This window comes from Cannabis sativa, chromosome 1 (genome assembly GCF_029168945.1).
Source record: "Cannabis sativa cultivar Pink pepper isolate KNU-18-1 chromosome 1, ASM2916894v1, whole genome shotgun sequence".
Lineage (NCBI taxonomy): Eukaryota > Viridiplantae > Streptophyta > Magnoliopsida > Rosales > Cannabaceae > Cannabis > Cannabis sativa.
This window is the reverse complement of record NC_083601.1, coordinates 70,230,134-70,256,072: the sequence shown is the minus strand read 5'-3', so window position 1 is coordinate 70,256,072 and position 25,939 is coordinate 70,230,134. Positions and strand designations below refer to the sequence as shown.

Below are 25,939 nucleotides of genomic sequence, written 5' to 3'. Positions count from 1 at the left end.
TCTCATACGGAGCCATGCCAATGGTACTCTGATAACTATTGTTATAAGAAAACTCAATCAGAGGTAGGTACTTGTTCCAAGAACCTTCAAAGTCCATTATACATGCCCTCAACATATCCTCAAGTATCTGGATAGTTCTTTCAGATTGTCCATCGGTTTGAGGATGAAAAGGTCAGATCTTGAATTTCAACTTAGTACCCATTGCTTGCTTGTAAACTTTCCCAATTTGGATGTAAATTTTGGATCTCGATTCGAAACTATCGACTTTGGGGCACCATGAAGTCGAACTATCTCTTTTAATATACAAATCGCATATTGATCCACTGTATACGTTGTCCTCACCGGGAGAAAGTGAGCAGACTTCGTATATCGATCCACTATCACCCAAATAGAATCATAATACCCTACTGTTCTGGGTAATCCCACCACAAAATCCATGGTGATGTCTTCCCATTTCCATTCAGGAATCTTTAGAGGTTGAAGCAAACCTGCCGGCCTTTGGTGTTCTGCTTTAATTTGTTGACAGGTTAAGCATTTTGACACATATTCAACAATATCCCTCTTCATACCCGGCCACCAATATAAAGCTTTCACATCATGATACATCTTGGTTGTTCCCGGGTGTAAGGAGTACGGTGTAGTATGAGATTCATCAAGAATCTCTTGTCTGATTTCTTTGTCAACCGGTACACAGATTCTGTTTTTGTATCGCAACAACCCATCAGATAAGCATGAAAAGTCTCTTGCCAATCCAGCCTCTAACTTCTCCTTATGTCCCTGTAGCTCAAGGTCACCTTGTTGGGCTACTCTAATTCTTTCCAATAGATTAGATTGTATGGTGATATTAGCAAGTTTTCCAATTATAAATTCAATTCCCGCTCTCGTCATATCCTCAGCCAACTTGGCTGAGATTTCCTTTAGTTCACAAACTTGCCCTGGTCCTTTCCGACTTAGAGCATCCGCTACCACATTTGCTTTACCAGGGTGGTAGAGAATCTCGCAGTCATAATCTTTGACCAGTTCTAACCATCGTCGTTGCCTCATATTTAAATCCTTCTGAGTGAAAAAGTACTTGAGGCTTTTGTGATCTGTATAAATTTCACACTTCTCACCGTACAGATAGTGACGCCAAACTTTTAGTGCAAAGACAACCGCTGCTAATTCAATATCATGGGTAGGATATCGTTGCTCATACTCCTTCAATTGCCTGGATGCATAAGCAATCACTTTCCCTGATTGCATAAGAACACAACCTAACCCTTGTTTGGATGCATCACAATAAATCACGAACTTTTCGTCACCTTTTGGTAAGGTTAGCACAGGAGCGGTAATCAACCTTTGTTTCAATTCCTGGAAACTACCTTCACACTTGTCAGTCCAAACAAACTTACAATTCTTTCGGGTCAACTCAGTTAAAGGCGTAGAAATCTTTGCAAAGCCCTCAACAAATCTTCGGTAATACCCTGCTAACCCCAGGAAACTTCTAACTTCAGTTGCTGACTTAGGTCGAGGCCAGTCACGCACTGCTTCAACCTTTACTGGATCCACTAAAATACCATCTTTACTCACCACATGCCCCAAGAAACTCACCTGAGGTAACCAAAATTCACATTTCTTAAATTTGGCATACAACTTATGCTCCCTGAGACGTTGTAATACCATTCGAAGATGTCTTTCGTGAGTCTCTTCCGAGTCTGAATAAATTAGAATATCATCGATAAAGACAATAACGAAATCATCCAGAAAATCTCTGAACACTCGGTTCATCAAGTCCATAAATGCTGTCAGGGCATTTGTTAATCCGAAGGACATTACCAAGAATTCATAATGACCATACCGGGTCCGAAAAGCTGTCTTGGGAATATCCTCCTCTCGAATCCTCAGTTGGTGATAACCAGATCGAAGATCAATCTTAGAAAAGACAGTTTTACCCTGCAACTGATCAAATAAATCATCTATTCTTGGCAGAGGGTACTTGTTCTTCACTGTTAATTTGTTTAACTCCCGATAATCTATACACATTCGTAATGTTCCATCTTTCTTTTTCACAAACAAAACTGGTGCACCCCAAGGTGAAGTGCTAGGTCTAGTGAATTTTAAATCCATCATCCCCTGTAATTGAACTTTTAGCTCTTTCAGCTCTGCAGGTGCCATCCTATAGGGAGCTTTCGATACGGTGCTCGGCTCACAGTATTAAATCAATCTCAAAATCAATTTCACGTTTTGGTGGCAACCACAGTAACTCTTCCGGGAACACATCCAAATTCTCGAACCACTGGGACATGCTCCGGTCCCGCTAGTGGTTCCCTGGAAATATCCACAACACTTGCTAAGAAACCAATGCACCCCTCACACAACAAATCCCTTGCCTTAAGGGCTGAAATTAAGGGAATCCGAGATCCTTGCATCTTACCCACAAATACAAAAGGGTCCTCGCCCTCAGGCTGAAAAGTTACCATCTTTCTTTTACAATCAATGGTGGCGTTGTATTTAGCAAGCCAATCCATCCCCAAAATAACATCAAAATCCTCCAGATTTAATTCTATCAGATCAATCGATAACTCTCTTCCTTCCACAAACACTGGAAGGGATCGAACCCACCTGCTGGTGATAACCAACTCCCCAGTAGGCAACAAGGTTCCAAAACCTCTAGAAAGCACATCACTAGGTTTATTCAGCTGCTCAATTATTCTACTTGAAATATAAGAATGCGTCGCACCAGAATCAATTAATACAGTCAATAAAGTACCAGCAACAGAAAGCTGACCTGTCACAGTAGAAGGACCAGCATCAGCCTCAGCTTGAGTCAGGGCAAATACTCGAGCAGGAGCGGGTGTATCATCCTTCTTTTGCTCTAACCGTAGCAATTGTGGGCAATTTCTCTTCATATGACCCACCATTCCACAGTGGAAACAGGCCCTAGCCTGACACTCGCCCAGGTGATGCCTTTTACACCTCGGACATTCAGGAAAAGTCCGCCAGTTTTCATTCCCACTACGACGGAAACCTTGGTTACCCTGGAATCTTTTGTTTGGGCCTGCTGCTGATGTTTCACTAGGTCTTTTCCTGCGGTCACCAAGATCAGTACCCCTACCCGAACCAGCACCTGCTGTTTGTTTCCACGAATCTCTTCTGGCAATATTTTTCTTTCGTATACGAGCCTCTGCACCCTCAGAAACTAAAGCCAACTCAACTATCTGAGCATAAGTTCGGGCAACCCCCGGTTGTTTAGAAGCAACAATCACATCCCGGGCGATGTGTTCATCTAGCCCCCGAATAAACTTTGCTTTTCTAGCAGCTTCAGTAGCCACCTCATCTGAGGCAAACTTTGCCAGTCGATCAAACTTAGTAGCATACTCTGTCACAGTCATACTACCCTGAGTTAACCGTATAAACTCTTCTGCCTTTGCTGCCTTAATAGACTCATTATAATACTTCTCAAAAAATAAGGCCCGAAAAGTTTCCCAGGTCATATTATTCAGATCATGGCCCTGAGATACAATCTCCCACCAAATACGGGCATCATCTCGTAGCATATAGGTAGCACACCTGACTCGGTCATTATCTTCAACTCGCATAAAATCAAAAATGGATGTTATCATACTCATCCATTGCTCTGCTTTGAGTGGATCAGCACCACCCTCAAACACTGGCGGGTTGCTCGCTTCCCGAACCGTTCATATAATGGTTCCAAACGATTTCACACGCATCCAGGTGGCACTACTAGAGGTGCCGGAGGATCAGGATTCAGATTTAGAGCAGGCTGAGCTCGCTGCTCTCTCAATTCTCTGATTTGTTCACCCTGCTGCCGAATAGTTTCTTGCATAGCAGCATATAACTGTTCCCAATTAGGTGGTGGTAAAGGGTTCTCTCCCTCACCGGCAGCCCTGAGCCCAGCTAGCTCGCGGGCACCCCTACCAGTCCGCCTTGGGTGCATAACTATACACCTGCGATCACATTCCAAGTAATAACAATACTGATAAGTATTTCCATATATTATAATCCTTCCCACAACATTCTGATATCGACATAATTCAGATAATCAGGTAATCAGAAAATTAACAAGCTGTCTGTTAACTTAAAACTTACTAAACCATGAGTCGATCAGGTCCTTGCAGCCAATGTACATATCAAACCAGTCTTCAGGATCTAAAAACCTTGGCGCTCTGATACCATGTTGTAACGCCCTGTCCAACAGGGACGCCACGTGTGTGCACTTTATTTAAAATACCAATAATTATATAAGATGTAATTATACTAAAAGTGTGGGTAATTAAAATTTTGATAGTTAAAACTCAACCTTTAAATTGTTTAACAAAAGATAAGTAACATGATTTATGGGGTCCCCCTGTTTTCAAAATATTTACAAACTGATTTCAAAGTATTTTACAACATAAACTTTATATTTTTCCAAAATACAATCAAAATAGAGCATCCTGTAAACTGGGCTGCCTGTGGCTGGTATGTACATTGCTGCTGTGACCATAACTCATGGTTGTTCGACTTTAGCTTTTCCTTTACCTGCACCATAAAGCACCAGTGAGTCACAGAGACTCAGCAAGAAAGTGATCAAAACAATAATTGAAAGAAATTGATTATCCACTTAATCTCATGCCATTATGTTTACTCACTATTCGATAATAACAAGCATTTTCTTAAACATCATACATTCCTGGTACTTAATAAAGTACCACTTTTACCACTCGTTACATACGAGCTGAATATGTCACTATCGTTGCCCGATAACGCAAGCGATAAGTAAGAAACCTAACCGCGGTTTCAAGAGTAATTACTCATAACGGTAATAACCGTTTCCAACCTTAGGTAATAACCTAGGCTTAATAAGCTTTAATCAATATCATGATAATAATCAAGATCACCTCCATTCATTCATTGATTTTTAACCACATATGGTGCTTACCACTTTTCTTACCTTAATTCAGAAGTCAAGAATATGGCCGACCTGGGTGGAAAAACAAGCTAGGCAATCCCGGTCCTATGTCACGACAATTGAGAAACACAAATAAATACCTTAACATAATATTCCGGATTAAAACCCTAATTCTAAACCGATTAGACTTAGCCTTCACCATCAATATAATAATTCAAATAACTCAAAATTATTCAAAGGCAGATACTAGGTTCAACCCCGAGCTAAACACGGATCAGAGAAAAACCCGAGAATTGTTCCCCTGCTGTAACCGGTCGACCGGTTCTGATACAGCAGAACCAACCTCGGCCTGTTCGGCCAGACTGTAACAATTCGGTTTTTCTCCTCCAGCTCGAACCAAAACCAAATCATACCTAATTTGCACTTCCAGAACAGTTCAACATACTAAATACAATGCATTCAACATATCATTTAATCACAATTCATCATGTTACTCAAAATCAACATCTCACTTGTCAATTTTCATTAAAAACATCACTTTCCACACCTATTTGTTGCACAGCCCTTAATCTCCCTCAATCTTCATTCACACAAGTTCCAAATCACCCTAAGAACCTACCCTAACTTCAGCTTATACCCCAGCTCTGAATAAATGAAAACCCTCACCAAAACCTAATCTAAACTCATGGAAACCAACCAAGAAAAGAGTAGAAACCTTACCTCCACTTAGCTAGCTCCTAGGGTTAGGATTAGCTCAAGAATTTGAAGAAAAAGAAGTGAGTTTTTCCCTGGTTCCAGCTGCTACAGTGATCGGCAGAAGGAGAAGAAGAGAAAAGCTTGGAGTTGTTGTTTTTTTTTTTGAAAAAAAATGATTCCTTGCCTTGGAAGGCAACTTCTTTAAATAAGGGTTTCTTTTTTTTTTTTTTTTTTTTCCTTTGCAGCCACAAAATAAATAAGTAAAGAAAAGAGATTGCCAAAAATAAAATGACTAAACTATCCCTCAAAATAACCTAAACATAAATTATAACCTAGGGGCATTTTGGTAATTTTACTAATTCCCCAATCCGACATTCTAATAAAATTCTAACTTAATCCGGGATATTCTCCAAAATAATTCTTTCATTTAATGTCGTGACATTGCTAACCACATAACTAAAATTCCACAATTGCCGGGCCCAAAATAACGTATTTCATTAAATAATTTCTCAAAAATTCATCTAAGTAAGATCATAATCCTACTTCATTTTCCAAGTAATTACATATTTAATAAAATATGTCCATTTAAATATTATTTATTTTCTGGGATATTACATTTTTTAAGTTAATATCTTTTCGAATATTAACTTAAAATGAAATATTTTAGATATTTTTTAGGTTAATATCTTTTCGAATATTAACTTAAAATGGAATATTTTAGATATTTTTTAGGTTAATATCTTTTCGAATATTAACTTAAAATAGAATATTTTCAAATTAAGTGGTTACAACTTAATTTTTGATATTTAATTAAATTTAAATTTGAAAATATTTAAGTTCTAGATTTTTTCTAATACAACTTAAATTAGATATTTTTTCAAATTTTGTGGAAAAGATACTTAGTCAAATAAGATATTTTCTAGATAATTATTTCTAGACTACTTATTATTTCTAATATTAAATAGGAAATATTATACATTGTGAAATTAATTATTTATTAATTAATTTTGGTACAATTTATTTTAAGTATATTTTTCCTAGTATTAAACTAGAGATTAATAATTAAGCCTTCTCTACACTTAATTATTTATTTCTTGAATTTAATACATTTAATTAATTTGAAAATTAAATATCTAAGTTGATTTTTATCATCATACTTAAACATTTCTTTTTCATGACATTTAATTAAATACAAAATTATTTTTAGTTGAAATTTATTTTTTCAACTAAATTTAAATAATTTTCAAAATATATTTTTTCTTTATTTTATTAATCAAATTTCGAAATTGCATTTCTTAAATGCTGTAATTTCAAATTTTATTTGAAAAATAGATTAAGTTGTAAATTAATTATTTATTTTAATTAATTCTTGGATCAACTTAAATCAATGATTGTTTCATTTATTGATTAATTTAAAATAAATTGAATTAAAGTATATTATTAGAAATTGAATTAATTAGTCAAAGGAAAATCTAGATAGGTGATATTTTTGCTTGAAGTATTTTTTCTAGTGTATTTAATTAAATAGAAAATTTATATTAAAGTTGATTTTCATCATCATACTTAAATATTTGAAATTTTTCTTATATATATTTAATTAAATAGGAAAATTATATTTTTTGTTGTAAATTAATTTTATTAATTAATTTTGGGCCAACATTAAATTAGAATAATTTTTCCAGGATTTATTTTTTATTTTAACATGCATTTTCGAAAATTGTGTCCTTGAATACTTTAATTTTTCGAAATGCAATATATATTTATAGAAAATTAAATTTGAGTTGTAAATTAATTTAAATTAATTTTGTAACAACTTAAATTGAATATTTTTTTAAATATTTATTGGAAATTATTACTAAGATGGAAATAATTCATGTTATTTTCTTATCCATCTAAGTAAAATTTATAAATATTAAATTAAAATTTATATTTAGAATTTTTCATTCTAAATTGGAAATTTTAATTTAATAAATATATATTTAAAATAAATAGAATAAATAAAGAGAATCAAAGAAAATACAACTCTTATTAAATAATGAGCTTTATTATTAAGACATTCGATCTCCATTGTGGGTTTTACACCGCGTTTGTTTTAGTGAGTAATCCTCCCTAATGGAGGAACGTTCATTAGCAATTTCGCACCATTTAACCTCGCATGATAAGTAGTTTGTAAGTGTTTTGTATGGTATGGATCACCCTAATGGTGGCGACCATACTTGACTTGCAAATTATGAAACAATGGTGGAAGCTCATAAGATAGAATTGCCTTGACTCTCGCCTAAACGGGACCACGCTGAATTCCAATCTTGATCGAATAAAAGGTTGCTAGAATGGTTATCATTTTAGATGAGCTGACAACTCTATTCAATGGATGATGTTTTGAATCTCGCCTAAACGGGACACTGTATCAGTTTGTTGAAAAACCTTGGAAATTATTTAGGATTGTATGTTTTAGTATTTTCACTTGTCATTCCTACTTGCTATATGCTTATAATTTCTGAATTGTGTATGAATTTATATTGAACCATGTTATTTTCTGTTATTAAGTTGTAGTTTAATTTCGAATCTTCATTGTTGGTCTAACTTGGCTTCTTTATCTAATGAGATAAATCCCTAGTGGATTTTCACCACTAGACATTCATAATAGTGTTAGATCTCGAAAGATAAATATTGTATATGCGACATCCAGCTGTTCATCAATTGATGACACCTTAGACTAGTATTTTTACAATATGAAACAAGAAGATTACATAAATAAGATTACTTTGTCGTTCGCTAATCAAAGCATCGTTGGATTCTTATTTATAAACGAAATTATCCTAATTCCTCTTCGCTTATTCATTTCGAATTAGCTCAAAAACATATCATTGGATGAATGGTCTATAAATCATTTTATGTCATTCTATATTTTCTCTTAAGAAATTAAATGAAGCTTATGATTATAATCCCGAAATTCTATTCCCAATTGAAATAAATCCTCAATCTTAGAAATCTCCTACTTGTATGGGCAAATCTGACTTAGAGTTTGTATTAGTAGTGGTGGTCCAAGATAGAATTACACATTATATTTGGTATAAATTTAAGTCTTTGACTTTAATTTTAGAATCCAAACAGAAATTTTCTTATATTTCTAATTCCAGAATACAATACAGTTACACTTTCTCAAGTGTTTAATATCTATCTTCTATTAATGGATTAAAACTGTATGGAATATGAGTTAGGTATTCTGTGACCAGGATCCACTTGCAGTATTCTAAGAACTCTTTGATGTAACTAAACCTATGTCATCAATAGACACTACCATTTTTTTTAATCTATGGCATTTGTATCTTGTTCATAGTGGATTTGACAAGATCAATCTCTGCAAAGAGTTAATATGCCTATATCCAGTGAAAGTAAGTTCATCTCATTCGCAGATGGATGTACATTCAGGGGTGGATATGAGTTTTTCGTTGTATTCTTAAAACAATCACTGTAGATTATACCTTATGCAAAGAAATTTGAAATGTTTGAAAAATTTCATTAATTTCTAGCAATGGTTAAAACCATAAAGGTAAGTGGTTAAAGATCTTGCGAACTGATAGGGGTGGAGAAATAGTTAGTAGATATGCAGTTCAAAGATCATTAAATTGATTTTTGAATTATATCCAAACTTACCTCCCCAGAAATTTCGAGTTGCATGATGATGATTAGTTACTAGTCGTTGCCTAATTCCTTCTATGGTAATACAATTTCAGAATGATGTAATGGTTGTATACTTAATGTAAATCATTACTAGATTCATAGATGACCTAATCAAAATCTTAAGAAAAGCTAGAACTGTTAACCATGGTTTGTTAGCTATTCTAAGTGATTAGGGGTGGACCATCCCATTGTCAATAGATAAGAAAGTGTTTGTTCAAACAAATACTACTTTTCTAAGAAAATGACTAAGTCTGAAAAGAAGTAGCAAATAAAGGAGATATTTAATTCTTGATTCCAAAAAGTGTTCTATCATCTTATATAACATATGATGATCCCACTGCCTCTGTTGTCTTGTCACAACCAAAGAGGTTAATACCATTTTCTTAGACATAATTCAAGGTACCTTGTGGTAGTGGGAGAGTTTCTAGGAACTCACCTTCTTATGACTTGGGAGACACTAGTGATTAAAATCCATTGTGAGTTTAAACAAGTAATGGATTGTCAAGATAAGAAAATAAGAAGAAAGCCAATAGAACTATGGTTTAATCCATTCACATGGAATAACCTAAAGTTTTCTATTACAAGGACATAAAAGGAAATTTTCGTTTATAAGTCTATTCAATGGACTTAACAAACTTCCTGTTCCTAGTATTATAGGTTTGAGTTTATCTAAACCTATGGCTTGTGGTATACCTAATAATTACTTACTCTAATGCAAGCAACTTACTTTAGTAAGATGCTGAAGCATTTTCTTTCTAATGGCAATCTATAGAAGCTTCACAACTTCTTAGACATAGATTTTATTTATCTTAGGAAAAGTCTCAACTATTCCAGAAAAGATAAAGCCATGAAATAATTTCTTATATCAACAGTGAGAGGTCTTAGATATGCTTTTGTATGCCTTAGACCAGACACCTGCTGTTGAGTGGGAGTAATGAGTAGGTATCAGATTAATCCACGAGAAGAACATTGGAAGAAAATCAAGTAAATCCTAAGATTAAGAAGAGGAACTATATGTTAGTCTATAAGGGTGTGTTTAAAACTCTTAGACTACACCATATCAGATTTCGAAATTTGCCTTTGTGCTAGTAAATTTTTCTGATAAGATGGTGGTTACTCTGGGGGTGGAATAGTGATTTTGGAGAAGTGTAAAAACCTATCTAAAGTCTCCAGGTCTACCAGAGAGAGACTGAATGTTAAAGCTGCAGGAAAGGTACTTATTCAGTCTAAGGAAAGTTCTATACATTTTTGGCATCATTCCAAATTGCCTTAAACTACTAGTGTTAATTTTCTGATTAACCAAAAGTAGTTGCCAAAGATATAGAATCCAGTATCCCAAGAGAGTAGACATATAGAGAGGAATTTCACATTATCAATGATTTTGTGATTAAGGAAGAGTAATAGTGGAGGAAAGGTTGTGGTTAATTCAACCTTTCAGATCCTATTACGAGGCGTTTACTACTACTACTGTAACACCCTAACTAATTTAGGCGTATTACGTGATTTTTAAACGTACTGTGCAGCTCGTTGCTAATCAACGAGGTTTATGGAAAAACGTGATTAATTAAAATTTTTGCTTTTTCATTAACTTATAAACCATTTTGCAAAAAGTCACGGGATCCCGATTTATAAAATATTTACAAACGTTTTCACTGTTCAACTTTTACATCAAAATAAAGTCGTCTAACGACAATTACAAAATCTCAGCCGTGCTGTCCCGAGGATCGTACGCTCCAGGCCTAACCGCCCCGACATGTACAACCCCATAAGCTCGCTCACGGTCCATCAGCAACTGCCTTGCCTTTACCTACACATGCAACGTAAACTGTGAGTCGACAGACTCAGTAAGAAAAGCATAATAATATCATACATAAAACTGACTGCCGTGTCCAACACGATACTGAGTCCCGCTACTGCCATGTCCAACATGGTACTGAGCACTACTGCCATGTCCAACATGGTACTGAGTTTTGAACGTTCAGGGGACGGCACTATTGACAAGTATCCTCCTGATCGGTCGAACCGGTCATACTCCGGCTGCTGGTCATACTCCAGCCTGTACCGACGGGATAGGTCAATAGCACTGAACCACCAACCAGTGTCAGCCTGATCGGTCGAACCGGTCATACTCCGGCTGCGGGTCATACTCCAGCCTGTACCGACGTGACAGGGTTGGGTGGTTCGAAGCCTAGATACATATCTAATGTAAACTAACAGGCTTCCTACATGCACGCTAAACATGTAAACTACATATGCATACTGTTATACTAATCTTACCTGGATTCCGATTTCAGGTGTGCCGGTCAACCTGACTGGAACTGAAGCTGAACGGCGGATTACTGGCTCCTAAACCATAAAAACCACAACGCTATAAGTGATATGCTAAATCACTTCCCGGGGACTAAAACTCGAAACTAAAAGTTTCCCTATCGATAAAAAGCATGGCAATACCCCTAAAAACCCAAAAACGAGGAAAACTCGGGTTCTGAAAAATCCCCCATCCGGAAGTCCGGTTGCCCAACCGGAATTCCGGTTCTGGGAAAATTCAGGACCCCATCCGGAATTCCGGATGCTCAACCGGAATTCCGGTTCCTCGCAGGCAGCAAGCAAAAATTCACATATCTTGACCAATTCGAACCCAATTGATCCCAAACTTTCCAGACCTCCTCAATAGGTCCCAAATAACAAAACCAAAGCATCAAACCTACCCAGAAACCTCATACACGAAATTCACCATTAAAGCTCAAGCTTTGAGTTTCAAACTCAAGCTTGAGCAAAACCAACTAACTAAGCAATCCACTAGCTTAATTCACCTTAAACTAGCATAGATATACCTCTGCAAACTAATAAAAACACCCAGCAATTATACAGAAACAAAACATGCATTTTCTCACAAAAATCATCAATTTTCACATATAAATTAAAAGCTTGAACAATCCTAACTAACAAGCATTCAAACAACTCAATCATCATCAAACTAATCATACTTGAACCCTAGAAAAATAACAAAACCACAGCAGCAACAAATACTCAAAACTCAAGCATGCATCATCATTTTTCACATAGTTTTTCAAGAAATTAAAGGAGGAGAGACATGAACCAACCTAGCTTGAGATGAACCCTAAGAGATGATGAACAACTAGCCAAAATCCAAGAGAAAATCCCCTCCTTGCTGCTCAAGGTTTGGCCGAAAGAGAGAGAGAGAGTTGTGTGTGTGTTTTTTTGAAATTTCCTTTAAAATTGCCTAAGTGTTGAAAATGTGAGAAAAAGGGAATATAACACATTTACTTCAGCCAAATAATCACATAATTAATCATTTATTTTCCAATTAATAAATCATACAAAACAAAACACTAATGGGGCAAAAAGACCATTTTGCCCCTCCACCATAAAATCATGCAAAACATACTAAAGGGGTATTTTTGGGACATTCTAAATTCCCGGCCATTCCCGACATTCCCAATGTCTAAACCCGTCCCCAAAATACTAACATACTAAGTTGTGATTTCTACTGAGCCAAACGCCGCGTTCCAAAATACCGGACACCGGAAATGCGAAATATAAAAACTGCTGATGACATAAATATGCATATTTGAATTCCATAAATATTAATGATAAATTATTTAAATAGCTATAAATAATTTCCTGATTAACATAAATAACTGCTAATTTCCAAATTAACTAAGCGGGCTTTACAACTATCCCCCCCTTAAAAGGATTTCGTCCCCGAAATCTAACACGAATAACTCGGATATTGAGCTCGCATATCTGATTCTAGCTCCCAGGTGGCTTCTTCCACCTTACTGTTTCTCCAGAGAACCTTGACCAACGCTATGGTCTTATTCCGAAGGACTTTATCCTTTCTATCCAGGATCTGCACTGGCTGTTCCTCATAGGACATATCTGACTGAAGCTGAAGGCTCTCATAACTGAGTATATGAGAGGGGTCTGAAACGTATTTTCTCAACATTGAGACATGAAATACGTTGTGCACTGCTGATAAAGCTGGAGGCAATGCTAACCGATATGCCACTTGACCTATCTTCTCGAGAATCTCGAAAGGTCCTGTAAATCTAGGGCATAACTTGCCTCTTTTCCCGAAACGTTTAATCCCCTTCATCGGAGATACTCGCAAAAACACATGGTCCCCTACTCGGAACTCAACATCTCGACGTTTCGGATCTGCGTAACTCTTCTGTCTGCTCTGGGAGGCAAGCATTCTGGCTTTAATCTTCTCTATTGCCTCATTGGTCCGCTGAACTGACTCCGGACCTAGGTATTTCCTCTCCCCTGTCTCATCCCAGTGGATAGGGGATCTGCACTTCCTACCGTACAACAGTTCATAGGGTGCCATCCCTATCGTACTCTGATAACTGTTGTTGTATGAAAACTCTATTAACGGTAGGTATTTATTCCATGAACCCTCAAAGTCCATAACACAGGCTCTCAACATGTCCTCCAATATCTGAATTGTCCTTTCGGACTGACCATCTGTCTGAGGATGGAATGCTGTACTGAATTTTAGCTTTGTACCCATTGCCCGTTGCAAACTTTGCCAAAATTTGGAGGTGAATTTCGGATCCCTGTCCGAAACTATAGACTTCGGTACCCCGTGAAGTCTCACTATCTCCCTGACGTATAACTCTGCCAACTGATCCACTGTAAACGTTGTTCTAACCGGCAGAAAATGAGCAGATTTCGTAAATCGATCCACCACTACCCAGATGGAGTCATACATACCCGTGGTCCTAGGTAACCCGACCACAAAATCCATCGTAATGTCCTCCCATTTCCACTCTGGTAGGGTTAGAGGCTGCAACAACCCTGCTGGTCTCTGATGTTCAGCCTTGATCTGCTGACACGTGAGGCATCTCGAAACGAATTCTACCAAATTCTTCTTCATACCGCTCCACCAGAAGTACGGTTTCAAATCTTGATACATCTTGGTGGTGCCGGGATGTAGAGAATATGGAGTAGAATGAGCCTCCTCGAAGATCTCGTTTCTCAAGTCCACACTGTTCGGGACGCAAACCCTGGCTTTATACAAAAGCATCCCACTGTCTGACACTGAAAAGTCTTTGGCTTGACCAGCCAATACCTCATCTCGGATCTTCACTAACTCCGGATCTGTCGTCTGAGCAACTTTTATTCTTTCTAACAAATCAGATTGCAGCGTTAAGTTGTGAAGCTGACCTACCACAAACTCAATGCTGGATCTCACCATATCCTCTGCTAGCTGAGGTGAGATCTGAACCATGCTAGCCACTTGCCCGGGACCCTTTCTGCTCAGGGCATCGGCCACTACATTGGCTTTCCCGGGATGGTAGAGGATCTCGCAATCATAATCCTTCACTAGTTCCAACCAACGCCTCTGTCTCATGTTCAATTCTTTCTGAGTAAAGAAATACTTGAGACTCTTATGGTCGGTGTAGATCTCGCACTTCTCACCATACAAGTAATGCCGCCAAATCTTCAGTGCAAATACCACTGCGGCCAATTCTAAATCATGAGTCGGGTATCGCTGTTCATAATCCTTTAACTGACGGGAGGCGTAAGCGATAACCCGATCGGCCTGCATCAATACGCACCCCAAACCCTGTTTGGATGCGTCACAATAGACCACAAACTTCTCCTTGTCCGAAGGCAAAGCTAGCACCGGAGCAGTAATCAATCTCTGTTTCAGCTCCTGAAAACTAGCTTCGCATTTATCTGACCAGATAAATCGCTGATTCTTCTTTGTAAGCTCGGTTAGGGGCATTGAAATTTTGGAGAACCCCTCCACGAACCTACGGTAGTACCCAGCTAACCCCAAGAAACTTCTGATCTCTGTCACTGTCTTCGGTCTCGGCCAATCCCTGACGGATTCGATCTTCCCGGGATCCACCTTGATCCCATCTTTACTCACTATGTGCCCTAGGAAGGACACCTGAGACAACCAGAACTCACATTTCTTGAACTTGGCGTAGAGTCTATGTTCTCGAAGTCGTTGCAGTACCATCTGAAGATGTAACTCATGCTCCTCTTCTGACTGAGAGTACACGAGGATGTCGTCGATAAACACAATCACACAGATATCGAGGAAATCCTTGAATACTCTATTCATCAGGTCCATGAATGCTGCAGGAGCATTGGTTAGTCCGAATGACATAACCAGGAACTCGTAGTGTCCATACCTAGTGCGGAAAGCCGTCTTTGGAATGTCCTCCTCTCGGATCCTCAACTGATGATAACCCGAACGGAGGTCAATCTTAGAAAAGACCGTCTTCCCCTGAAGCTGATCGAACAAGTCATCGATCCTAGGTAATGGATATTTATTCTTCACCGTCAGCTTGTTCAACTCTCTGTAGTCGATGCACATCCTCATAGATCCATCCTTTTTCTTCACGAACAAAACCGGGGCTCCCCAAGGTGACACACTGGGCCGAATGAACCCTATGTCAAGCAACCCCTGGAGCTGAATCTTCAATTCCTTAAGTTCAGCTGGAGCCATCCTATACGGGGCTTTAGAAACCGGATCCACCCCTGGTGCCAAGTCAATCACAAAGTCAATCTCCCGATGAGGTGGTAACCCTGGAAGTTCTTCGGGAAAAACGTCCAAAAATTCCCGAACCACTCTGATGTCCTCTGGCCGAATGGTGTCTGGCCGAGTGGTGTCCACCACCACGGCCAGAAACCCTAAGCACCCACCGTGCAATAATTCTCTCGCTGACATAGCCGAGATCACCGGGATCCGAGATCCCTGAACCGAACCCACAAATACGAACGGTTCTTCACTTTCTGGTTGGAAGACCACCATCTTCCTCTTGCAATCAATGCTCGCCGAATATTTAGATAGGAAATCCATTCCTAAAATAATATCAAATTCGACTAAGCTCATCTCTATCAGATCAGCGCTTAACTCTCTACCATCTATCCTGATCGGCATAGACCTAATCCACCTATTGGAGATAACCAATTCTCCGCGAGTAACGGGGTTCCAAACCACGACTCATATCTATCAAAGGGTCTACCCAACTTACTAAAGACTCGGCCGCCACATAAGAACGTGTAGCCCCGAGAATCAAACGACCTTTGAATAAAACGAGTCGTTAATAAGAATCTGACCTGTAACAACTGATGGGCTGGCATCTGCATCAGCCTGCGTGATCGCGAATACCCTGGCTGGAGTGGGTATCGCTGGAGCTCTCGGTGCCTCTGGCCGGAGCTGGGGACATTCCCTCTTGAAGTGCCCGGGCATGCCACAATGAAAGCATCCCTGCCCCTTGCACTCTCCCCGATGATGCCTCTTGCAGGTAGGGCATTCGGGGTAGGAGAAGCGAGTCTCATTACCACCAGGACGACTCCCTCTGTTCTGGTTCCCCCGGAACCTCTTGTTCTGGCTCGAGCCGCCGGAAGCAGTGGGTGCCCTCTTCCTCTGATCAATGGCCGAACCACTACTCCCCCTGCTAAATCCTGATGCAGGAGGGGTAGGAGCTCCGCCACCAATCGGAGTACTAGCTGACTCTGACATGCACCCCACTGCGCCCTCAGCTCGCAGTGCCTTCTCCACCATCTGAGCGTAGGTGGTGCTGTCGTCTGTGGTAATCATCAGGTCATGCCTGATCTTGGGATTCAACCCGTCCAGATACTTCTCCTTCCTACTGAAGTCGGTCGGCACAATACCCGAGGCTAACCTCGCCAACCGGTCAAACTGAGTTGTATACTCAGTGACACTCATGTTCTCCCGCTGGGTCAGGTGAACGAATTCCTTTCTCTTGGCGCTTCTAACCGCCTCGTTGTAGTACTTCGCGTTGAAAAGTTCCTGGAACCTCTCCCAAGTCATGGTGGTGACATCGTGAATCTGAGACACCATGTCCCACCATACCAGGGCATCCTCCTGGAACTGAAAGGTGGCGCACACCACTCTGTCGTTGCCGGTGACACCCATAAAGTTCAGAATTCTGGTGATCACCGTAAGCCACTGCTCGGCTTTCGACACATCTGGACCTCCCAGGAATACCGGAGGTGCTTGCTTCCGGAACCGCTCATACAAAGGCTCCAATCTATGGGCCGCCACTACCATTTCGGCCTGGGCAGCAGGGGCAGGTGCCACTGGAACTACTGGCACTGGAACTGCAGGAGCACCCTGCTGTCTCAACCTCTGAATCTCGAGGTCTTGCTCTTCGATCCTGGCTTGCATCTCCGCAAACCGTAACTCCCAGTTCGGGGCTCCCTGATCGGCTGGGGGAGCACAGGCGCCCGTGGTGGGTTCTCATCACCCCGACCACGAGCCCTGCCTCGGGGACCTCTGCCTCGGCCCCTAGCAGGTGGGGGAAACCGAGCTCCCTCTCCCTGATTCGACCCCACTGAGTTGCCCTGACTCCTCGTGGTCCGCCTGGCGTCCATCTAGCTAGAACCGCCTGCGAAACCAAGAGTTGGCATATCAGGTCGTATTCAGGGCGAGCTTACTAATGCCGCTTAATTTGGAAATTAGAAATGAAACATGCGCCTATTCTACTATCAGGCTACTAACATGCTTCCTAACAGGCTTTTCTTTTTCATAACTGAATAAAATAAACTACTAAAGCAATAAAGGCTTACTGAACCGTGAACCGAGCTAACTGCTGATGATGATTGTACATGTCGTGACGATCTTCGGAAGACAACCTGGCGGCTCTGATACCAAATTGTAACACCCTAACTAATTTAGGCGTATTACGTGATTTTTAAACGTACTGTGCAGCTCGTTGCTAATCAACGAGGTTTATGGAAAAACGTGATTAATTAAAATTTTTGCTTTTTCATTAACTTATAAACCATTTTGCAAAAAGTCACGGGATCCCGATTTATAAAATATTTACAAACGTTTTCACTGTTCAACTTTTACATCAAAATAAAGTCGTCTAACGACAATTACAAAATCTCAGCCGTGCTGTCCCGAGGATCGTACGCTCCAGGCCTAACCGCCCCGACATGTACAACCCCATAAGCTCGCTCACGGTCCATCAGCAACTGCCTTGCCTTTACCTACACATGCAACGTAAACTGTGAGTCGACAGACTCAGTAAGAAAAGCATAATAATATCATACATAAAACAGACTGCCGTGTCCAACACGATACTGAGTCCCGCTACTGCCATGTCCAACATGGTGCGAGCACTTCCGCCATGTCCAACATGGTGCGAGTTTTGAACGTTCAGGGGACGGTACTATTGACAAGTATCCTCCTGATCGGTCGAACCGGTCATACTCCGGCTGCTGGTCATACTCCAGCCTGTACCGACGGGATAGGTCAATAGCACTGAACCACCAACCAGTGTCAGCCTGATCGGTCGAACCGGTCATACTCCGGCTGCGGGTCATACTCCAGCCTGTACCGACGTGACAGGGTTGGGTGGTTCGAAGCCTAGATACATATCTAATGTAAACTAACAGGCTTCCTACATGCACGCTAAACATGTAAACTACATATGCATACTGTTATACTAATCTTACTCCGGATTCCGATTTCAGTGTGCGGTCAACCCGACCGGAACTCAAGGCCGAACGGCGGACATCGGCTCCTAAACCATAAAAACCACAACGCTATAAGTGATATGCTAAATCACTTCCCGGGGACTAAAACTCGAAACTAAAAGTTTCCCTATCGATAAAAAGCATGGCAATACCCCTAAAAACCCAAAAACGAGGAAAACTCGGGTTCTGAAAAATCCCCCATCCGGAAGTCCGGTTGCCCAACCGGAATTCCGGTTCTGGGAAAATTCAGGACCCCATCCGGAATTCCGGATGCTCAACCGGAATTCCGGTTCCTCGCAGGCAGCAAGCAAAAATTCACATATCTTGACCAATTCGAACCCAATTGATCCCAAACTTTCCAGACCTCCTCAATAGGTCCCAAATAACAAAACCAAAGCATCAAACCTACCCAGAAACCTCATACACGAAATTCACCATTAAAGCTCAAGCTTTGAGTTTCAAACTCAAGCTTGAGCAAAACCAACTAACTAAGCAATCCACTAGCTTAATTCACCTTAAACTAGCATAGATATACCTCTGCAAACTAATAAAAACACCCAGCAATTATACAGAAACAAAACATGCATTTTCTCACAAAAATCATCAATTTTCACATATAAATTAAAAGCTTGAACAATCCTAACTAACAAGCATTCAAACAACTCAATCATCATCAAAATAATCATACTTGAACCCTAGAAAAATAACAAAACCACAGCAGCAACAAATACTCAAAACTCAAGCATGCATCATCATTTTTCACATAGTTTTTCAAGAAATTAAAGGAGGAGAGACATGAACCAACCTAGCTTGAGATGAACCCTAAGAGATGATGAACAACTAGCCAAAATCCAAAGAGAAAATCCCCTCCTTGCTGCTCAAGGTTTGGCCGAAAGAGAGAGAGAGAGTTGTGTGTGTGTTTTTTTGAAATTTCCTTTAAAATTGCCTAAGTGTTGAAAATGTGAGAAAAAGGGAATATAACACATTTACTTCAGCCAAATAATCACATAATTAATCATTTATTTTCCAATTAATAAATCATACAAAACAAAACACTAATGGGGCAAAAAGACCATTTTGCCCCTCCACCATAAAATCATGCAAAACATACTAAAGGGGTATTTTTGGGACATTCTAAATTCCCGGCCATTCCCGACATTCCCAATGTCTAAACCCGTCCCCAAAATACTAACATACTAAGTTGTGATTTCTACTGAGCCAAACGCCGCGTTCCAAAATACCGGACACCGGAAATGCGAAATATAAAAACTGCTGATGACATAAATATGCATATCTGAATTCCATAAATATTAATGATAAATTATTTAAATAGCTATAAATAATTTCCTGATTAACATAAATAACTGCTAATTTCCAAATTAACTAAGCGGGCTTTACAACTACACTTGATTTGTATATCAAGGTGTTGAGATTATTTGAAACGCACTTTTTGTTTTATATTAGTGCAAGTGGGAGTTTGTTGGGTTTTATGCCCTAAATAAAACTCATTTCAATATAATCAGATTTGTTTATTAATATAGATCAGAAATAACATTTAATGTTGCATGGTTCACATGATTTATTTCATGATTATATGTACATAATGTATGAATTCATCTGAAACCCTTTTCACATACTTGATCTTTGTTTCTTTGTCATGTGTCGACACATTGGAAAGTAAACATGACTATGTGAATAAAGTTTCCTAGATTTATCAGACACAGGGTTTTACTGATATGATAATCTACAACAAGAGTTTACTTGTATTTGGAGAAATACTATGTTCTTTCCAGAACATTGGTTAAAGTAAAGCTCAGGTTGGATGCATGGAGTATGCATCGGAAGGGACCGATATTGAACTTTGACTTAGATTTACTAAACTTACCGTAATATCTATTCAAGTCGATATCGCCTAGTTGATCCTAGATCAAATGATCTTAATCCTGATATGTTTAGGCTCAATCTCGAGAGGCTATTCGTGTTCTTTGATTTGTTAGTTAAGCCTACTTTTAGGTCAGGGTGATACGTACATTTTGGGAACACGGTAGTGCAATTGAGTGGGAGCGCTAGCATAAACATGGAATCTATAGCTTCTATCTGGCGAATAGTAAGCAAAGGATGATCTCCTTCGAGCTTGACCAAACGAACATAAATGGTGGAGTACTCATTTCACATATGCTGAAATATCATTTATACGGGGTCAAGTGTTTTAAGGAATAAATACATTGTAGGGTGTAACGGTAATTTAATCCCTTTACAGTGTAGATCATTCATATAGAGGGTCATTGATCACATTAGGATTATAACAATGGATAACTAATGATGTGTCTATATGGTGGAACATATAGAGCATTCTATATACTGGGAGTGCAATTCTAAGTTCTATGCGTGGATTCAACGAAGAATTAATAAGTTAGTGAATTTTAGTGCTAAATTCTTGATCTACTTATTGGAAGCTCGGTTATATAGACCCATGGTCCCCCCACTAGTTGAGATAATATTGCTTGTAAGACTCATGTAATTGGTTTTGATTAATCAATTATAATTCACAAGTTAGACTATGTCTATTTGTGAAATTTTCACTAAGTAAGGGCGAAATTGTAAAGAAAGAGTTTATAGGGGCATATTTGTTAATTATGATACTTTGTATGGTTCAATTAATAAATATGATAAATGACAATATTATTTAATAATTATTTATAGTTATTAAATAGTTAGAATTGGCATTTAAATTGTTGAATTAGGAAATTGGTATTTTTGAGAAAATCAGATACAAAAGGTGTTAAAATTGCAAAATTGCATAAAGCAAGGCCCAATCCACTAAGTGTAGGGCCAGCCACTTTTGTAGGAAATTTAAACTGATTTTTTCATTATTTTAATGCCATATAATTCAAATCTAACCCTAGTGGAATGCTATAAATAGATAGTGAAGGCTTCAGGAAATTTACACTTAAATTTTCTATTTTTCCTTCAGAGAAAAACCTGAGCCTTCTCTCTCCCTATCTTTAGCTGTCACTTCTTCTCTTCCCTCTTGAGAATTTCGAAATCCTTAGTGTATGAGTAGTGCCCACACACATCAAGTGATACCTCAATCATAGTGAGGAAGATCGTGAAGAAAGATCATCAACAAAGGAGATTCAGCATCAAAGATTCAGAGAAGGAGATCCAGGTTCAGATATTGATAATGCTCTGCTACAGAAAGGAATCAAGGGCTAGATATCTGAACGGAAGGAGTCATATTATTCCGCTGCACCCAATGTAAGGTTTCTTAAACTTTATATGTGTTTATTTTATCGTTTTAGAAAGTTCATATTTAGGATGTTAATAAACATACTTGTGAGTAGATCTAAGATCCTGGTAAAATAATTTCCAACAACTGGCCTCAGAGCCATGGTAATTGATTTACTTACATGTAATTTGGACTTTAAAACGATTGTTTGTATGTTCTTTGGATGGTATCATGTTGTATTGAGTGTTATTTGATGATTGATTGATGATTGTGAAATTTTCGTGAAAAATAATTGTTATTTCGGTTCTGGCATTATTTTTATTGGATAGTATGGAAAAAATTAAGCAAGTTAGCCTTTTACAGAACTCAATTTGGATTTTATTTGAATTAGTTATGATTTTTTGAAGATTTGACAAAATCGAGCATCTTGATATTTTCCTGCGATCGCAGAACTGTCCGTACAGTTTCGAATTTTTTCAATTTTCTTCAATTTTTCATACTTTTTCATGGAATTAACTTCCAATTTTTTGTATGGTTTTGTATATATACTATTACTATTCCTAATTCAATTCTAATTATCATTTTGAATTAATTTAAATTTTTTTAATTTAATTCAAGATATTAGTGTAATTTGAATTTGAATAGAATTAGTATTTATCTTTTTGCTTAAAAATCTATCTTATTTTTAAATTTGATTATATTTTTTTAAATTTAAGGTCAGATATTTTAAGATATTTATAATATCTTTTAAGATATTTATAATATCTTTTAAGATATTTAAAAATATCTTATCTTTTAAAGATATTTATAATATCTTTTAAGATATTTTAAAAATATCTTATCTTTTAAGATTTTTTTTTTAAATCTTTTTAAGATATTTTGACCTTATTTAAATTTAAAATAGATATTTATAATCATGTAATTTTAAATAGATATAAGATAAAAAGTAGGTTTAATTTTAAATTTTTTTTATTTTCGAAATTTAATTTTAAATTCCGAAATTAATTCTTTTTTTTTAAATTATTTATTTTTAATTTAAAATTAAATAAATCCTACTTCCAACTATCCAGCTAACCCTGTTGCAGGAGTATGTGTTTTAGCTTGTTTGTAAGTTTTTAAAACCTATTATTACTTGATTGCAAATAGCCATGGTTACTTTTTGCCAGATCTAATGATCTGATGGCTCCCTTGATCAAGATAATAATTTGTAACAGGTATATTTACAATCTTCTTTCATCTGTGTATGACCTAGCAACATGATAGGACCCATCCAAAGTGTGCCTGTGTGAGCCTATGTGTTTAATTTTATTATAGATGCATATAGGTTAATGTTGCTAAAATAAATTATCATAGTTATTGATAGAATTTATTTAGGCCCATTTAGTTTTTGGGCCTATTCAATTAATAACAGTTGTTCTTATTAAGGTTAAATTCCTCTCTTTTGGGCCTTGTGTGAGAGTTGGGAGCCATAGAAGTAGGTACGACATACTGAACCCAGCACCCCCTCACACAAACTACCCCAATTGTGAAGGCCCATTTGCCTGATTTGAACAACTGTACTAGGTTAATTACACTAGTTTAACCTAATAAAATTGATTAGCAACATAATTAATTTCATTTATTTTGAAATTAATTTAAGAAAATTATAGTTTAAAGAATTTTTTATTCTAAGCTAAACTATATGTATTTTCGTGTATTTAATTAAATATAGAATTATAACCATCTAGATTCTTTCTGGAACTTAATTTAAATTTTTCATTAAATATTCCTATTTAAGTTGATATTTAGTTATCTTCAACTAACCAACTTAAATGCAATATCTTTTGAATTTCAAATTTCAAAATTAAGTTGAGGAATTTTAGGCATTGGTTATTAAGATTCTTTAGATATTTTTTAAGTTAATATCTTTTCGAATATTAACTTAAAATGGAATATTTTCAAATTAAGTGGTTACAACTTAATTTTTGATATTTAATTAAATTTAAATTTGAAAAATATTTAGGTTCTAGATTTTTTCTAATACAACTTAAATTAGATATTTTTTCAAATTTTGTGGAAAAGATACTTAGTCAAATAAGATATTTTCTAGATAGTTATTTCTAGACTACTTATTATTTCTAATATTAAATAGGAAAATATTATAAATTGTGAAATTAATTATTTATATAATTAATTTTGGTACAATTTATTTTAAGTATATTTTTCCTAGTATTAAACTAGAGATTAATAATTAAGCCTTCTCTACACTTAATTATTTATTTCTTGAATTTAATACATTTAATTAATTTGAAAATTAAATATCTAAGTTGATTTTTATCATCATACTTAAATATTTCTTTTTCATGACATTTAATTAAATAGAAAATTATTTTTTAGTTGAAATTTAATTTTTCAACTAAATTTAAATAATTTTCAAAATATATTTTTTTTTCTTTATTTTATTAATCAATTTTCGAAATTGCATTTCTTAAATGCTAGAATTTCGAATTTTATCTTGGAAAATAGATTAAGTTGTAAATTAATTATTTATTTTAATTAATTCTTGGATCAACTTAAATGAAAGATTTTTTCATTTATTGATTAATTTAAAATAAATTGAATTAAAGTATATTATTAGAAATTGAATTAATTAGTCAAAGGAAAATCTAGATAGATGATATTTTTGCTTGAAGTATTTTTCTAGTGTATTTAATTAAATAGAAAATTAATATTTAAGTTGATTTTCATCATCATACTTAAATATTTGAAATTTTTCTTATATATTTAATTAAATAGGAAAATTATATTTTTTGTTGTAAATTAATTTTATTAATTAATTTTGGGCCAACATTAAATTAGAATAATTTTTCCAGGATTTATTTTTTATTTTAATATGCATTTTTCGAAAATTGTATTCTTATATACTTTAATTTTTCGAAATGCAATATATATTTATAGAAAATTAAATTTGAGTTGTAAATTAATTTAAATTAATTTTGTAACAACTTAAATATTTTTTCTAAATATTTATTGGAAATTATTACTAAGATGGAAATAATTCATGTTATTTTCATATCCATCTAAGTAAAATTTATAAATATTAAATTAAAATTTATATTTAGAATTCTTTCATTCTAAATTGGAAATTTTAATTAAATAAATATATATTTAAAATAAATAGAATAAATAAAGAGAATCAAAGAAAATACAACTCACTTTAAATAATGAGCTTGATTATTATTAAGATATTCGATCTCCATTGTTGGTCTTACAAAAGTTAAATGTTTTCAATATAACCTCGAGACGCTAGACTTCGTCCCCCTATGGATGGTTATTCGTTGAACGCATTTAACACCGTAAGATTTCATTTGATAAGTGTTTTGTAAGTTTTCGTCTCTATTAGACTCTCCCCTACGGTGACTACTTAGAGATAAACTTATGAAACATGAAACAATGGTGGAAGCTCATAAAATGAGAATAACCTTGACTCTCGCCTACCGGGACAACGTTGGATTCTTATTTTGATCGAATAAAAGGTTGCTTTTCAGAATGGTTTCTATTTTAGATGAGTCGACAACTCTATTCAATAAATGATGCTTTGACTCTCGCCTACCGGGACACTGTATCAGTTTATTGAAAACCTTGGAAATTATTTAGGATTGTATGTTTTAGTATTTTCACTAGTCATTCCTACTTGCTATATGTTTATAATTTCTGAATTGTGTATGAATTTATATTGAACCATGTTATTTTCTGTTATTAAGTTGTAGTTTAATTTCGAATCTTCATTGTTGGTCCAACATGTTTGTTTATCTAATGAGATAAATCCCTAGTGGTTTTCACCATTAGACATACATAATAGTGTAAGATCTCAAAAGATAAATATTGTATATGCGACATCTAGCTGTTCATCAATTGATGACACCTTAGACTAGTATTTTTACGATATGAAACAAGAAGATTGT

General features: G+C 36.6%; 1 protein-coding gene across 1 annotated transcript; it reads right to left on the bottom strand.

Annotated features, from left to right (window-relative positions):
- Positions 1-10,775: 10,775 nt before the first annotated feature.
- LOC133033690 (uncharacterized) lies at positions 10,776-16,815 on the bottom strand. Its single transcript, XM_061108722.1, has 2 exons — positions 16,376-16,815; positions 10,776-11,078 (listed from the first exon to the last, which is right to left on the bottom strand). The coding sequence occupies exons 1-2, from the start codon at positions 16,779-16,781 to the stop codon at positions 11,047-11,049; spliced, it is 438 nt and encodes a 145-aa protein (XP_060964705.1). The 5' UTR covers positions 16,782-16,815; the 3' UTR covers positions 10,776-11,046.
- Positions 16,816-25,939: the final 9,124 nt, after the last annotated feature.